Source organism: Helianthus annuus, chromosome 10, assembly GCF_002127325.2.
Source record: "Helianthus annuus cultivar XRQ/B chromosome 10, HanXRQr2.0-SUNRISE, whole genome shotgun sequence".
Classification (NCBI taxonomy): domain Eukaryota; kingdom Viridiplantae; phylum Streptophyta; class Magnoliopsida; order Asterales; family Asteraceae; genus Helianthus; species Helianthus annuus.
The window spans coordinates 43344037-43361110 of NC_035442.2; the positions used below are offsets into that span (position 1 = coordinate 43344037).

A 17074-nucleotide genomic window follows, 5' to 3' on the forward strand; every position below is an offset into this window, starting at 1 on the left:
CTACACCCCACGGAGCGCCGTTCGCCATGATTTTTTACGGCTGTGTTTATAATACATACATCTACTTGTAAAAAAAATCATGGCGAACGGCGCTCCGTGGGGTGTAGTTCTCGCGGTTCTTACAACTCGGGGTGGTTCTCATTCTAGCAGCCCCCCCCCTATATATATATATATATATATATATATATATATATATATATATATATATATATATATATATATATATATATATATATATATATATAGAGAGAGAGAGAGAGAGAGGCCGGTTAACGTACAATACCTCTTATCCTACATTATGTACGCGATGCCCTCAGCCGTACGATCTTCAATCGATCAAACGCGAGCGAAACTAATTTAAATGATTAAATTAATCATTTTAATATATGTAAATCATACCAGGAAGGTTAAACGTCATTACGAGGTCAGAAATCTCTGTAATTGACCGATGATAGTTCAAAATCAAACCCTAAATCAAATTCAAAAACCTGAAAATCTTCTTCCCCAACCTCCCTTCGTTCCTTTTAGTGCGATATCGATAATAAGAACTACTAATTTGGGAGTTGTAAGGGTCAAACGGAAGAAGACTGACAATGATCGACCAACAATCGAAGAAGATGAACAGTAACACACACACAGATTTTTCACATGCGATATTCAATTTTCCACATGCGATTCTACACACCCCATGCCATTTTTCACATTACCCCATGCTAGCCATTTTTTCACATGCGATATTCAATTTTCCACATGCGATTCTACACACCCCATGCCATTTTTCACATTACCCCATGCCATTTTTTCACATGCGATATTCAATTTTCCACATGCGATTCTACACACCACATGCCATTTTTCACATTACCCCATGCCATTTTTTCACATGCGATATTCAATTTTCCACATGCGATTCTACACACCACATGCTATTTTTCACATTACCCCATGCTATTTTTCACATTACCCCATGCTAGCCATTTTTTCACATGCGATATTCAATCTTCCACATGCGATTCTACACACCCCATGCCATTTTTCACATTACCCCATGCCATTTTTTCACATGCGATATTCAAATCTTCCACAGGCGCTTTTGTCCATCTACACACCCCATGCCATTTTTCACACTTCCCCATGCTAACCATTTTTTCACATGCGATATGTATTGAATTCGCACCAGATCTGCACCTGATCGAACGGCTGGGATGATCGCGTACGTATCGTACGATAAGCGCATTTGTATTTTACTCTTTACCTATATATATATATATATATATGCTTTAAATTTAAATAATTAATTTATGTTTCTAATGGCTAGTCCACGCGTTGACGTTGATCATCACACCCCAAACGTCTTCCTCCCAGTTAACGCTCGTGAGTGGGCTAGTGCCCCCTCCTTTGGTACGGGGTACGTGGTAACACCCCTGTAATGTTGAGTGGGCCAGTGCCCCCTCCTTTACGAAAAGGATTTGTTTTGGTCGAGAAATCTGGTGCAGGCGGATCCGGAGAACTTTTTGTCATTGACCCTTCCATTTCACGATGGATGTGTAGTCGAACGGAAGCACCTATCATTGGAGGGAAAGATTCTCCAAGACATCTCTTCGGAGAACGTGATGGTTCGGCTTGGTGACCGGGGCAAAATCAGAACATGGGATTGTCGGGTCATCGTGCCAAAGCTGTCGTGGAGGCAAATTGTAATGATGAACATATGGGACACTCCGGAGTCATACTTCAGAAATATGATTCCGAATGTCCGGTTAATAAGCGCGATGATTGTGCAGCAAAACTGGCATCCCGAGGAGTCTCTTGTAAATTGTATGAGGTATTCGTAGTAGCTGTTTCAGTCATGATAACAAATCAGTAATGAATGAGATGAAAATATTAGCAACTAATAACCACATTCGACTATGCAGATCATGAGACCGGATTACACATCATATGCATCACTTCCATCAACCTGAATCTCTTGCCCAAGCACACACATGCTCCCATCAGACCCCAAAACCTTAAATCTGTGCAAAATCTCAAATAAGAAATCAAAAACACCAATATTTTTTTTTCTAAGGATAGATGACTGAATGGTTGTATGCCAACCTAATAATAAAATTTGTGTCACATGCCAAAACAGGCTCTTGTTTAGTTTTTTGGTAGGACTTCAAACAGATCGGGTCAGGTTGGCGTGATCCACAAACACTTGTATACCTCTTGAGAATAAACTTCCCTTCGTTGTACTTATTTATTTATCATGTGTAGACTCCTGAAATTAACACAACTTCATGTCATTCAGAATAGAGTTCTTTATTTATTTCCACCTCTAATTTCCATCCTAAAAACAGAGCACATTTGACTTTTAATGTCCAAGTACTACTTTTGAAACTAGAAAAGTACAAGAAATAGTTTGATTACTAAATAAACTAGAATAACCTGGTGTAACTTTTTTTTGAACGGCTATTTCATAAAACGGGGCGACGAGCAAGACGCTAGACCGAAAAAAAATACACCCGCAAAACATTACAAACTAAAGTTACACCAATTTCTCCATGATAACTCCTTATACGAAGACCTATTCTTTATCCATAAGTATCCTAGCGACTTTATATCTTCAATAATCTTCGCGATTAATCTGGTGTAACTAATATAAACTGCATTAAGAAAAAAAAAAACCATGCCCCGTGAAAACTATTTCACAAGATGTCATGTTCAAATTTAAAAATTGTCAAGTTTGACTTTTCAATTTTTTGGCGAGAAAGTGCAAGTATTAATGGAAAGAAGATCTCATATATTTCCACACGACAATCAATTCACAACCAACACAAAATATTTCAACAACAGTATGCATTCCAGTTATCATCAAGAATATATCTAAGGTCTATTTAAGGAAAAAAAATGTCTCCACTAAAGCAAAACTAAAAACAAGAACACTTACACCTTAGGGGTGGGTTCGACGAGGCAATCCAGGGTGAAATTGATGCTACGGTGAAGGTTGGAGCGCAATTGGGGGTTGATCTCAAGGATCTTATGGATCTGCTGGTTGGTTCATCTGGTTTAAAAGGTAACAATGTTGTGGACAAATGAATTTCCTGTCTTTTAATATTCGCGGTATTGGGGGTTCGGAGAAGCCGGGTTGGGTGAAGAGTTTGAAAGTGAAGCACGGTATCAATTTTTTAGCACTTCAGGAAACAAAGAAGGATGCGGTTGATGTGTCGGATCTTGTCGGGTTTTGGGGTAATAAGAATTTTGGGATGGATAGTGTGGGATCGGTAGGTTTATCGGGTGGTCTCGCTTGTTTATGGGACTCGTCTCCTTTTTGTCAGTCTGGTGGAACTAAGAATAGGAATTATCTTCATGTGAGGGGTAAAATCGCCGGGTCAAGATCTGTGCTTAATGTGCTGAATGTTTATGCCCCGCAGGGGGTTCTTGCTAAGAAGGAGTTGTGGGATAATCTTGTTCATCTGATTGATAGTCACGACGGGGCATGGGTGGTGTTGGGAGATTTTAATGCCGTGCGTTTTAGAGAGGAAAAAAGGAATTGCTCGTTTAAGCAGACTTGTGCTAATAACTTTAATTCTTTTATCTTGGAGGCTGGGTTGTTGGAATATAATATGCTCGGGAGAAGGTTTACTTATTGCTCGGCTAGTGGGAGAAAAATGAGTAAACTTGACAGATTTTTAGTGAATCATAGTTTTTTTAATGAATGGCCCGAAGCGAGAGTAGAGGTCTTGCCTGGATTCCTGTCGGACCATTATCCGATAATTTTATGTTCGGTTGCTAATAATTTTGGTCCGAAACCATTTCGTATTTTTGACTCTTGGATTGGTTTGGCTGGTTTTGAGGATGTGGTTGTTGGGGTGCTCAATGGAGGAGAGGTTGAAAGTGGTCCTCCGGATGTGGTTCTATCGCGAAAGCTAGGGATCCTTAGACTAAAATTGAAGGAGTGGAGGGACGATATGCTATTGAAAAACTCCGAGGTTACGAGGATAGCATTGTCGGATCTCGAATCTTTGGAGGCTATTTTGGATACTAGAGATTTGACGGAGGAGGAGGAATGGATTCTATTGGAAAGTAAAAAGGTCCTTAAGGAAGAAGAAGATAGAAAAAGCAGAGATTTAAAACAAAGGTCCAGAGTTAGGTGGGCTAAGCACGGAGATGAGAATTCAAAGTTTTTTCATTCAATGGTTAATTGTAGGAAAGCGTCGAACGCTATTCATGGGCTGAATATTGGAGGAGCTTGGGTGTCAAAGCCGTCATTAGTCAAGAAGGAGGTCTTTCCGTTTTTAGAGATAAATTTATAGAGGACCGTGTAGTTCGCCCTAATTTTTGTTGCCCGGGCATTAGACGTATTTCAGAGCACGATGCTAGGGAGATGGAGGCTCAGTTTTCTCGTCAGGAAATTAAAAGTGCTGTTTTTGATTGCGGGGATGATAGAGCTCCGGGCCCTGACGGAGTTAACTTTCGGTTTGTGAAGCATTTTTGGTCTTATCTTGAGGACGATTTTTTTAACATTTTGTCTATGTTCCACGAAACTGGAGTGATAAGTATGGGTTGTGGCTCATCGTTTATTGCTTTAATCCCGAAAGTCAAAGACCCTTTGGGTCTTAATGATTATCGGCCTATTAGCTTAGTTGGTATTATTAATAAAGTTATCTCGAAGCTTTTGGCGAATAGGCTAAAAAAGGTGTTGAATAACATTATTTCGCCGACTCAGTCAGCTTTCATTGGGGGAAGATATATCTTGGATGGCCTGTTGATTGTCAATGAAATTCAAAATTGGGTCAGGAAGACTAAGAGAAAGGCGTTTTTTTTCAAGATAGACTTCGAGAAGGCGTATGATAACATCAACTGGAATTTTGTGGTAGATATTCTTTCTCAAATGGGCTTCTCGTTTAAGTGGTGTTCATGGATCAAAGGTATTCTTTCCTCGGCTAGAGCGTCGGTTTTGGTAAATGGTGCACCTACTTTTGAGTTCAAATGTAACAAAGGAATGAGACAAGGGGACCCGATCTCCCCGTTCCTGTTTGTTATTGTCATGGAGTCACTTTCGTGCATGATCTCTAGGGCGTGTGAGTTGGGTTTGGTGAGGAGCATTGATCTCCCCTCTGATGGGCCGTCGGTTTCTTATTTTTTTTTAGCGGATGATGCGATTATTCTTGGGGAATGGGATAGGGATTCGATTTTGAATGTCGTTAGAGTTCTAAAGTGCTTTCATGTTTGTTCGGGGCTTCATATTAATTTCGGTAAATCTAATATTTTCGGGCTTGGGGTGAGTACGGAAGAGTTTGATGATATGGCAGGGGTAGTCGGATGCAAAGCGGAGTTGTTTCCGTTTAAATATTTAGGGTTGACAGTTGGGGCGAATATGAACCGGATAGCTAATTGGAGGCCGGTGTTTGATATTTTCGAGAAACGGTTATCGTTCTGGAAAGCGGCGCTCCTTTATATTGGTGGTAGAGTTACGTTGATCCGTTCCGTTCTTCAGAGTCTCCCTTCTTATTTCTTTTCGTTGTACCATGCCCCGGCTAAGGTGGTGGAGGATTTAGAAAAAATTATTAGAAAATTTCTTTGGGGAGGTACGGCTTCGGAAAAAAAACTTCATTGGGTTGCTTGGGATAGGGTGGCGTCTCCTAAAAAGATGGGAGGGATTGGCATTCGTAATCTTAGGGAGGTGAATATTGCGTTTCTTTCTAAGTGGGGTTGGAGGTTTAAAACGGAGAAGGATAACATGTGGGTCAAAGTGGTTAGTGCTATTCATTCGGGAGGTTCTGCTTGGGATTTTTTCCCGAGCCGGAAGGTGTTCGGGGGCGTGTGGTGTAAAATTGTCTCTGTCTTGAAGAGACCGATGATAGGTGATATCCAGATTCGGAACCTTTTTAGAGGTGTGGTTGGCTCGGGAGACAGTATTTTATTTTGGCTAGACCCGTGGTTATTCGACATCCCGCTGAAAGATAAGTTTCCGGCTCTTTTTCACTTAGAAGTGGTTAAAAATTGTGTGGTTCGGGATAGATTAGCTGGGGAAAGGAATTGGTTATGGAAGCATGATTTGGAATCGGTTACTGAATGGAACGAATGGGAGGAGTTGTCGTCGGCGTTGGGCTCGGTTTCATGTTCTCAAGATGCTGATAAGTGGGTTTGGGCAGGTGGTGGGACTGAGTCGTTTTCTGTGTCTGCCGTTAAAAATTTTATCGACAGCAAGAAGGATTTCAGTGGTCGGTTTGTTCTTGACTGGTGTAGTTGGGTTCCTTCGAAGTGTAATATTTTTATGTGGCGAGCGGAGATGGATCGGATACCGTCTGTTGAAGCTTTAGCCAGAAGGGGTGTGGTGGTTCTGGATTCTGATTGCAGCTTTTGCAGTTTGGGATCGGATTCGGTTTCACACTTGTTTTCGTCGTGCCGATTTGCGTTGAGTCTTTGGGAGAAAATTAGTTTTTGGTGTCGTATTCGGAATTTTTTTGTGTTTTCTTTTCGAGATTTATTGGATGTTCATAGTGTCGGGATTAGAAAGGATACTGAAAGAAAGGCGGTGCAGGGGATTATATACACGGCTTGCTGGGTATTGTGGAAGGCTAGGAATGATTTACGGTTCAATGGTAAGAGAAGTAGCGTGGAGGAGATTTTTTGCGAGGTCAGGTCTGTTAGCTTTCTTTGGTATAAGCATAGATGCAAGAAAGGTATGTTTAGTTGGGTAGATTGGTGTAAGTTTGTGAATATGTAGTTTTTTTTTTGTTTGCTTTGGCCTGCCCGGTCTTCGGGTTTGGTGTGTTTAATGAAGTTCTCCTTTCAAAAAAAAAAAAAATAAATAAGCTTTTCCAAGTCGACAGTGGAAAACCTTCCATTTATCAAAGCAACAAATTTTTGGGATTGGTCAAAACTGGGCGAATTTAATAAATTAGTGATCTGTTAAATACGATTATAAAAACTGTTATCATAATGATCCAACTTATTTGAATTAAGCAATTTAGGAGATTGCAATCGCTTTTGGCGGCTTTCAAACCTTTAGTACATTTAAAGAAGGGTAAATTACATTTTTCGTCCTTTATGTTTGTATCAAATTAAAATGGATAGCTTTTAACTTCAATAATAACAGTCACAATCCTTTATTTGGAAAACTCATTACACTCTACGTCCTTTACCACTAACTTGGTTAAAATTTTCAGTTGAATCCTATCACATAAGGGTAGTTTAGTCTTTTTACCAATTTTATTAAATTAAAATTTAAAACAAAGCTTTAATATTTACTCTCACCCCTCTCCATCTCTCAACCCTCTTTAAATCCTATCCTCTGGAAATAAAACCACCTGACCACCACTAACCACTACCAAATCTTCACCGCCTCTGACCACCACTAACCACAACCATTCAACTTATGCTGCAATAAACACTTCTCAAACACCATCTTCACAACAACACAATCAATCCCAAATATTGAAACAAGATTCTCAATCACAACATCAAAAACGCAACAACACACAAAAGGGTCTAACAAGAATTCAACAAATCAAACAAATAAACCTTCAGTTTCATTTTATAACTGAACAAAATTAGGGATTTTATAAAATTACCAAATCAATCGCACTACTAGTGGACACAATCTTCGACCCTTCATCTTCAAAATTGGGATCCCTCTGCTTCCGGCCACCACTGTCGCTATACTCCGTCACCGTCGGAGACTTGAGGAGAATCATGCTTGTCATTTCTTTCAACAGGTTAGTAACATATTTTGCGTTATCAAGTATCTTTGATTCTTTATACTATTTATATGAAAGTTAGATGAACGATTTTGATATGATGTTGTCACTTTTTGTAGATTATTTCCGGTGTTGAGAGTTGCCACCTACACATGGTGGTTCACCGCGATCTTAAACCAGAAAACCTACTTCTTGACTCGAAAGGGAATGTTAAAGTAGATGATTTTGGTCTTGCTAATGTTATGCGGGATGGCCATCTTCTAAAAACAAGCTGTGGCAGCCAAAATTATGCTTAAGGTGATCTGTGTGTGAAGTTAGGTTGAAGAGTTTCTGATGTGGGTTTTGAGTGAGGTGATCTGGGTAACTGGGTTGGTGCCAAAAACCGGCCTTTTTTGTTGGGTTATTTAATAATTGGATATTATATGGTGGTGGTTAGTGGTGGTCAGAGGCGGTGAAGATTTGTTGGTGGTTAGTGGTGGCCGGGTGGTTTTTTTTCAAAGGATAGGATTTAAAGAGGGTTGAGAGATGAAGAGGGGTGAGGGTAAATATTAAAACTTTGTTTAAAATTTTAATTTAATTAAATTGGTAAAAAGACTAAACTACCCTCATGTAATAGGATTTAACTGAAAATTTTAATCAAGTTATTGGTAAAGGACGTAGGATGTAATAAGTTTTCCAAATAAAGGATTGTGATTGTAATTATTGAATTTAAAGGTTATCCATTGCAATCCGATACAAACATAAAGGACGACAAGTGTAATTTACCCTTTAAAGAATTAAGATCATAGGTAGGGATAGGGTCTAATTAGCAAAGCTATTGAAGTTAAGGTGTTGCTCCCCTTAAGGTCAAGGGTTCAAGCCCTGCAGAAGGCGGATTTTGTGTAATTTAAGCCGTTCAAGAAAAAAAAAAGAATCAAGATCATATACTAGGTAGAACTCAACAAAGTTTTGGCGTAGGATAAGTATTATGTTCAAGCAAACTAACAACCATCACCTTGGAATGGCATAGAAATTATTAAGGGATGATAGGTCACACAAATAAGCTGAAATGCATTAATATAACATGCAAGTAGAACTCAATTTCAATTCTCTTCTAAATAGGAAAATAGATACGCAAACATGGCCCTAGACAAAATCCCAAACCATGTATTTCACTTAAGAATGGTCTTGTGTTACCATTTGACCAAATGTGAAATATAGCCCCACAACGAGGACAATCAGTTTGCAATTGGTGATATGGAACCTTAGCTTGCAATCAGCCTAAAAACACCCTTACTAGCGACCCATTGTCAAACCCAGGTAACTTTGGGTTCCTTGTTTGACCTAATGTTCATCCCCCTGATTCTTAGGTTATATTTGGTTCTCGGAATTCAATATAATTGAATCTGAATTTAGTTTTTTAGATTACCTCCAATGCATCTCTCGGAGGAATGCCCTTGGAGGCCCTTACAAGCCCTTACCATGGTAAATTTTTGTCCTTAAGGTGCATTAGCAACTAAGCCCTTCCACAAGGGCTTTGTTTTTGTTGCTTTTTGCAGGTGGGTGGGTCTAAAGTAAAAGAGAAAAATGTTTTATTTAAATATTATGTATAGTGGGTATGTCATGAGGTGGAATTAAGAAGGGTAAGGAGATTAATAGGGTTGGAGACGAAGTAAGAGATTTTGAAGATTTGTATAGATATGATGTGGCAAATGACATGACAACTAAAGGCGCCTAAGGGCGCATGTAGCAGTGGAGATAGTCTTAATACGTTTGATTCACGTAGTTTGTTGGAATTGAATTTTGAATTCCATTCTAAATGTGTTTAACTAAGAAATTATACGAATTGGAATTGGTATTAGATTTAATTCAAAGTAAAAGTAAATGGATCTCCGGCCATGTACCTTGGCTATCTTCGCTGCTACACCCGACACCATGGCTACAACCTCCACCATTGTCGTCATGGCCACCACCACCACCACCCATTGTCATCTTCTCCATCTATACAACTATCAATGGTGGTGGTGCAGCTAGTTGCAGTGACAAGTGGTAGGCGATGTTAGCGGTTGCACCCGTTAGGTTGGGGTCGGGTTGTCCAAGTTGCTCGACGCTAAATCGAAAATGCTTGGAAATACGCTCGTCCGATTTCGGCTAGGTTGAAAACGAGTTGATCGGCTCAAATCGGTTGGTAAATAAGCCAGGAACGAGCAAATGTATTCTCGATCATTGCTCCCTTTTTGGCTCAGATTATTTATTAATATGTTGTTAGACACATTTGCTTAATACATTTTGAAATGAAGAATTTGGATGTCCTTTACCACACAAGGCGATAATTTCACATTAATGGTTCATAAGAAAAATAGTAAATGGTATAACATACAATTATAAAATCATAGTCTAATAAAGCATGGGTATAAATTGTACATGCTAGATACATAAATATGAATACTAATTAACGAAAACATGAAATAGGGATGCAAAAGGCCCAACTACTCCTATAAGGCTATAACTATTAACGTGGACTTTGTACATGGAGCATTATTTCTTTCTGTATTCTCCAAAAGTGTCGCTACTAATAACAAGAGGAGCGGTATAAAGGTCATGTTCGTCACTTTCAATCATTAAGGTACTTGCTTCGTTGTAGTTTTCTTCACTGATCCAAGGATGTTGTTTGCTAGACTTCCTCAATGTTTCAAGCACCATGGTCACATCTTTCATGCTAGGTCTGTTCCCACCTACTTGGTTAAGGCATCTACAAACCAGGTCACATGTTGCTTTTAGTTAGTCATCATTTGCTTCCTTTACTACTTGATGGTCAAGAATCTCAAGCAACCGATTTTCCTTCTTTGCCTTTAGAAAATATGTAGCAAGATTTGTATCGTCAAAACCTCTTCCTGGGTCAATAGTTTTTTTTCCAGTTAAAAGTTCTGCAAGAACCACTCCAAAGCTATAGACATCACTCTTGTCTATTAGATGACCTGTATGAAAATATTCAGGATCCAAGTATCCTATGGTCCCTTGAACTAGCGTAGTGACTTGATCATGACCCAATGGGACTAACCTTGAAGCACCAAAATCTGTGATTTTTGCGATGTAATTGTCATCCAACAGTATGTTAGTAGATTTCACATCTCTATGTATGATGGACACTCTAGCATCTGTGTGAAGATACGCAAGTGCACCAGCCGATTCATGTGCTATCCTTAAACGGTTATCCCATGAAAATCTACCTTTCCCACTTGCACTATAATTATGAATGTGTCGATGAAGGGTATCATTAGAAATAAATTCATAAGCTAGTAACGGGACATCGGTTTCTCGACAACATCCCAAAAGTTGCACCACGTTTGGGTGATTAATTTGTGCAAGAATTACCATTTCATTTATAAATTGATCCCTTTGTCCTTGGTCCAGTCTTTGGGACTTTTTGATTGCTACTATACGTGTATCTGGTAGAGTTCCCTTGTACACAGTGCCATTACCTCCTCTTCCAATAATATTACCTTCTGCGAAATTGTTCGTCGCTTCTTCTAGCTCTTCCACTTGAAAAATTTTCATGACATTGCTACCTGTAGTTCTAAGTTTGTCTTCCAATAATACACCCCCATTTTGCTCAAACAGTTGTTCTCTTAGCTTAATTAGCTTTCTTTGCTTGATCATAAAGTGCAACACAGATAATCCAATCAGTAACGTGAGGAATCCAAGCCCCAAACCTGTGTGATTATGTGTAAAAATCAGCAACTAAAAGGATTTACAAAACTAACACAAAGGTTGCAATTTCTCGTAGCCAGTCATTTTTTATCAAGGCAATATATTATTATTATTATTATTATTATTATTATCATTATTATTATTTAATTTTTCTAATTATAGGGTAACATCTATCTACTACAATAAAAAAAATCAAGTTTTGGACACGTGTCATTCATAGAAGCTATCATCAAATCTATACTTATCTTATATTAACTAAATAAATAAATAATAAATTAATATTAAATTTTATCATACTTTAATAAAATATTATCCTCAAATCTAAATTGTTAATTTAATATATTTTTAAAACAAATGCATCTCTTTTCTACTTATCTTATATTAAATATATAAATAATAAATTAATATTAAATGTTATCCTAATTTATTAAACATATAACTTTTTTTATTAATTGGTATACAAAATTATATTTATTCAACTCGTGTAAAACGCGGAGTTTTTAAAAATATAAGTTTTTTTATTATTTACTATACAAAGTACATTTATATAACACGTGTAATACACGAAGTTTTTAAAGATATAACTTTTTATCAATTGCTATGTAAAATTAGATTTATTCAACATGTGTAATACGCAGGGGTTTAAGGATACAATTTTTTTTTATTATTTGGTAGATTTTTCAACCCGACTATACACGGGTTTTTTAAAGATACGACGTTTTTAGTATTTAATATGCAAAATTACATTTATTTAATATGTGTAATACACATGGTTTTTAAAGATATAATATAACTCTTTTTTAGATCTATCAAACACGTGTAACATACGGGGTTTTTAAGGATGTAATATTTTTATTTGGTAGATCTATTCAACCCAATTATACACGGGTTTTTTAAAGATACGACATTTTTAGTATTTATGTCACACCCCCAAAATCCCACCTGCGGAGTACTACCGCTTGGAGGCGTGACTGACCAGGATCCAGCCACCAATCATACTGAACAAGCATATAAACAGTTATAAAAGTTTAACCAATACGATTGGTGTTTCAAAACAAACAAGTTAAGTTGCAAGCGGAAGCATAAGTTAAAGTTATATCATAAGTTCAAATGTATTCAAATTGAACATGGCGCGCAGCAAACTGTGTCCCACAACGACCCTCCTCCATGCAAGCTCCATCTGAGTACCTATGGTCCTGCAAAGCATGTAGTAACGAGTCAGCAACTAGTTGAGTGAGTTCACAGTTGGGTGTTCGTTTTAGTTGTTTCGAAAACAGTTTCCTTTAACTGGCATCCTGCCGTGGGGGTTACCCCATAGTTTAAAAACGTGACTTGTTCATTCCCAGTTACTCCGGCATTCCAGCCGAGGGGGCTACCCCATGATAGTTATCAGGCATTTCGGCCGTGGGGGCTACCCCATGCGTACACTAGACTCGTTACCATATCGACTGCTGACTGTAGTCATGTTTATGTGCCCTGAAAACATCAATGTCTATCATCATTGACGTGCCCCAGATCCATTAGTTCACGCCCGTCCTCTGCGGCACGGTGTGAGGTTTGTCAGACCTAAATAGCGCTATCTAACTAATGACCCGCTCGCCATTGGCCCGTCGATTAAGTCGATACAAAAAGGAGGGACTTCGTGATAGAGTTTTAGTCTAGTACGAGTTATCCGTCCATCCGGACGAGGAATCACATTCCTAAACCACAGCCGTCCTACCCAAGGAGGACGAGGAACCCACGTTCCTTAACCCCGTTCCCAACCCAGGGAATCCCATGCTTTGTAAAGGGTGTGAACTCACCTTGGTTTGCTCGGTAGTAACACAGAGAAGTTAATCAAATTGCAGGTAATCAATTAGGTCCTATCACAGATATTATTCGTATCAGATTCAAGTCAAGCAGTGCACGAATGTTCAACATGTACTGTTCACAGGTAATAATCATGGCAACACGTTTAACATTAACAGTTCACAGTTAACATTCAAACACAACCCAAAGTCTAAGCATAAAGCCCGAACAGTTGGGCTCGTAATAACAGGCCCAAACAACACGTCAACAGTAGCACAGAAGTCCATAAGTCCAGCCCACTAACTTAGGCCCAAAAGGGTGGTCTCGAGTCGCAACCGGACTCGCAAGCATGGTTTCGAGTCATGCTGTTTGTGCTGATCATAAATGGTTGCGAGTCGCAACCTGTGTCGCAACCATGGTTTCGGCTCGTCATGCTGAGATCTCGAGTCGCAACGGGACTCGTAACCTGTGGTCTCGGCTTGTCATGTTATGGTTGCGAGTCGTAACCAGGTGTTCTCGACTCGCAACTGGTGTCGCAATGTGGAGGTTTCGAGTCGCAACCAGGGGTTCCGACTCCCCAACAGTTGCTGATTCTGCGCAGATCGTACTATCCAATAGAATTCATGCAGAAATATGTACCAGCCACTAAACATGTTTTGTTGTCTAAAATTTACCCAAAATGGATCCAACAATGCAGGTTTCAAATATTCAAACCACATTCAAAGCATATTCAAGTAGTTCTTCATGTTCTTCAAACATTCAACAAGTTCTTCAAATATTCCAATCACAAGCAACCCTTATTCTAACACATTTTGCATCAATCACCAACATAGTCATGAATAACAAATCAACACATTTAAACGAACACTACAAACTCGGTTCTATACTAAGCCGATTCTATGACACATGTAAACCGGTTTCATGAACATCAACATCTAGTAGTTTAAACTCTATTTAACACAAGATATCATAACCCATCATGCAATGTATCCGAAATCAAGACATATCAACCGATTTGTCACAATCATGCATATAGTTTCATCTTTTGACAACAAATAGCTATTTTATCAAACAAACATCTTGATAAACAATCATCTCATGTATAAACAACTTAACAATCAAACTCAAACACTAAACATAATGAGAATCACTAACCGGTTAAGGGATGGGAAAGGTGAACTCCAAGTGTCGATTTCCAAGCTTGAGCCGACAATCCTAGTGCTAACCGATTGGATCCAAAAGATGAGGAGTGTTTGTGTTCTTAGGGTTTAAGTGAGAGAGAAGATAGGAGAGTGTGTGTGTGTTGTTCCAAAAATGACAAGGTTAACTAGGGTGTGATATATATATGCTAGTTCAAGTGGTGCACCCTTAATGGGTTTCGGGTGAGGGTTTACGGCCCAAATGGCCCAACCGGCCAAAGGCCCAAACCGGCCTAATGGTTACTGTTCACTCGAGACCACATGGTCTCGAGTCGGGTTCTCGGCTCACATATAACACGTACATATATACATACAAATGCACACATAACAAAGCACATAACACATAAAAGGTTCACGTTTATCAATAAGTCTAATCAGTTAACTAGTCACATAACGTACAAGTATGTTACATCCAGTCACGACGAAAGGTTCTAAATTTCGAGTTGTCACATCATCCCCAAGTTGAAAGAAATTTCGTCCCGAAATTTGATGGCACTCACTGAGGAAGCTAGTTAGGTTGCAAGGTTTTCCCGGTTATCCTGGGGTGTCACATCCACCTCCCGTTGATCTGGAATTTCGTCCCGAAATTCCGTAGCTTCAGCCTCAGTAGCGGTTGTACTGTTCTCAAACAGTTGGGGGTACTTTTGTTTCATCCGATCTTCGCGCTCCCAGGTGAACTCTGGGCCGCGACGTGAGTTCCAACGAACTCGAACGAGAGGTATCCTAGTGCTCTTGAGGACCTTAACATCCCGGTCCGTGATTTCGACTGGTTCTTCGACGAACTTCAACTGTTCGTCGATCGTGAGTTCCTTCAGAGGAACCACGTGGGTCTCATCTGACAGACACTTCTTCAGATTCGACACATGGAAAACGTTGTGAACTGCACCGAGTTCTGCTGGTAAGTTCAGTCTGTAGGCCACCTTGCCTATTTTCTCAATGATTTCGAAAGGTCCAACGTATCGTGGGTTGAGTTTGCCTCGTTTACCAAAACGAACCACACCCTTCCAGGGTGAAACTTTGAGTAGTACCCGCTCCCCAACCTGGAGCTCAAGTGGTTTCCTGCCCTTATCGGCGTAGGCCTTCTGACGGTCTCGAGCGGCCGCCATGCGTTGTCGTATTTGAGCAATCCGCTCAGTAGTGTCTACCACATGTTCAGGACCAGTGATCTGACTATCCCCCACGTCTGCCCAACAAAGAGGTGACCGGCATTTACGTCCGTACAATGCCTCAAACGGAGCAGCTTTAATGCTGGTGTGGTAGCTGTTATTATACGAGAACTCCACGAGTGGCAGATGCCTTTCCCAGCTGTTGCCAAAGTCGATTACACAAGCGCGAAGCATGTCTTCTAATGTCTGGATAGTGCGCTCGGACTGCCCGTCCGTCTGTGGGTGATACGCTGTGCTCATATCTAGACGTGAGCCAAAAGACTTGTGCATTGCTTGCCACAGTTCCGAAGTAAAACGTGCATCTCGATCAGAGATGATAGAGGTGGGCACCCCGTGCCTCGAAACAACTTCCTTGAGATATATTTCCGCTAGAGTGGAGAATTTATCTGTTTCCTTAATTGCCAAGAAGTGTGCGGACTTTGTAAGTCGATCCACGATCACCCAGATAGTATCGTTTCCGCGTTGGGATCTTGGTAGGCCAGTAACGAAATCCATGGAAATTTGCTCCCATTTCCATTGCGGTATCTCTGGTTGTTGCAGTAAACCTGAGGGTTTCTGGTATTCTGTCTTGACTCGCGCACAAGTCAAACACTTGCTGACGTAAGTTGCTATGTGGGCCTTCATGCTAGGCCACCAATACGCAGTCTTAATATCGTGGTACATCTTGTCCGAACCAGGGTGTACCGAGTAGCGAGATCTGTGCGCTTCATCCATCACAAGTTCTCGTAAGTCGCCATAGAGTGGGACCCAAATGCGTCCTGTTACGTAGTAAGCACCGTCTTCCTTCTGTTCTAGGCGTTGCCTTGACCCGCGTAGGGCTTCGGCTCTAACGTTTTCCGGTTTCAGTGCCTCTATCTGAGCAGCTCGTATTTGCGAAGGTAGACTAGAATGGATCGTGAGTTGTAGAGCTCTTACGCGCTTAGGCGCAGTGTTCTTTCGACTGAGGGCGTCAGCCACAACATTGGCCTTGCCCGGGTGATACCTGATAGAGCACTCGTAGTCATTCAGTAATTCGACCCATCGTCGTTGCCTCATATTCAGTTCCGTCTGCTTGAATATGTGCTCTAGGATCCTGTGGTCGGTGTAGATGGCGCACTTGGTTCCGTACAGGTAATGCCGCCATAGTTTAAGTGCGAAAACAACAGCTCCCAGCACCAAATCATGCGTAGTGTAGTTCTTCTCGTGAACTTTGAGTTGGCGTGAGGCGTAGGCTATGACTTTATCCCGTTGCATCAATACACAACCAAGACCTTGAATTGATGCATCACAATAAACCACAAAATCGTCTGTGCCCTCTGGCAGTGAAAGGATAGGTGCACTACAAAGTCTATCCTTTAGATGCTGAAAAGCTAACTCTTGTGCATTTCCCCAATGATAGACAACGCCTTTCTGTGTTAACAAGGTGAGAGGCTGCGCGATCTTTGAAAAATCCTTGATGAATCTCCTGTAGTAACCTGCCAATCCCAAGAATTGGCGAATTTCCTTTGGTGTGCGGGGCGCAGGCCAGTTCTTAATAGAATCCACTTTGGATGGATCAACGTGAATCCCA

The 17074-nt window shown here is 40.2% G+C and overlaps 2 protein-coding genes and 1 long non-coding RNA gene across 3 annotated transcripts; 2 read left to right on the forward strand and 1 right to left on the reverse strand.

Moving 5' to 3' along the window:
- Positions 1-3071: 3071 nt before the first annotated feature.
- Positions 3072-4292, forward strand: LOC110881623. Its single transcript, XM_022129828.1, has one exon. It carries the CDS (start codon positions 3072-3074, stop codon positions 4290-4292), a length of 1221 nt encoding a protein of 406 aa, XP_021985520.1.
- A 2975-nt stretch (positions 4293-7267) lies between these two features.
- Positions 7268-7934, forward strand: LOC118483319. Its single transcript, XR_004870323.1, has 2 exons — positions 7268-7700; positions 7802-7934. It is a non-coding gene; the product is annotated as an uncharacterized LOC118483319 (long non-coding RNA).
- Positions 7935-10442: 2508 nt separating this feature from the next.
- LOC110881622 (wall-associated receptor kinase 3) lies at positions 10443-11456 on the reverse strand. Its single transcript, XM_022129827.2, has 2 exons — positions 11426-11456; positions 10443-11374 (listed from the first exon to the last, which is right to left on the reverse strand). Exons 1-2 carry the CDS (start codon positions 11454-11456, stop codon positions 10443-10445), a joined length of 963 nt encoding a protein of 320 aa, XP_021985519.1.
- Between the last annotated feature and the right edge of the window lie 5618 nt (positions 11457-17074).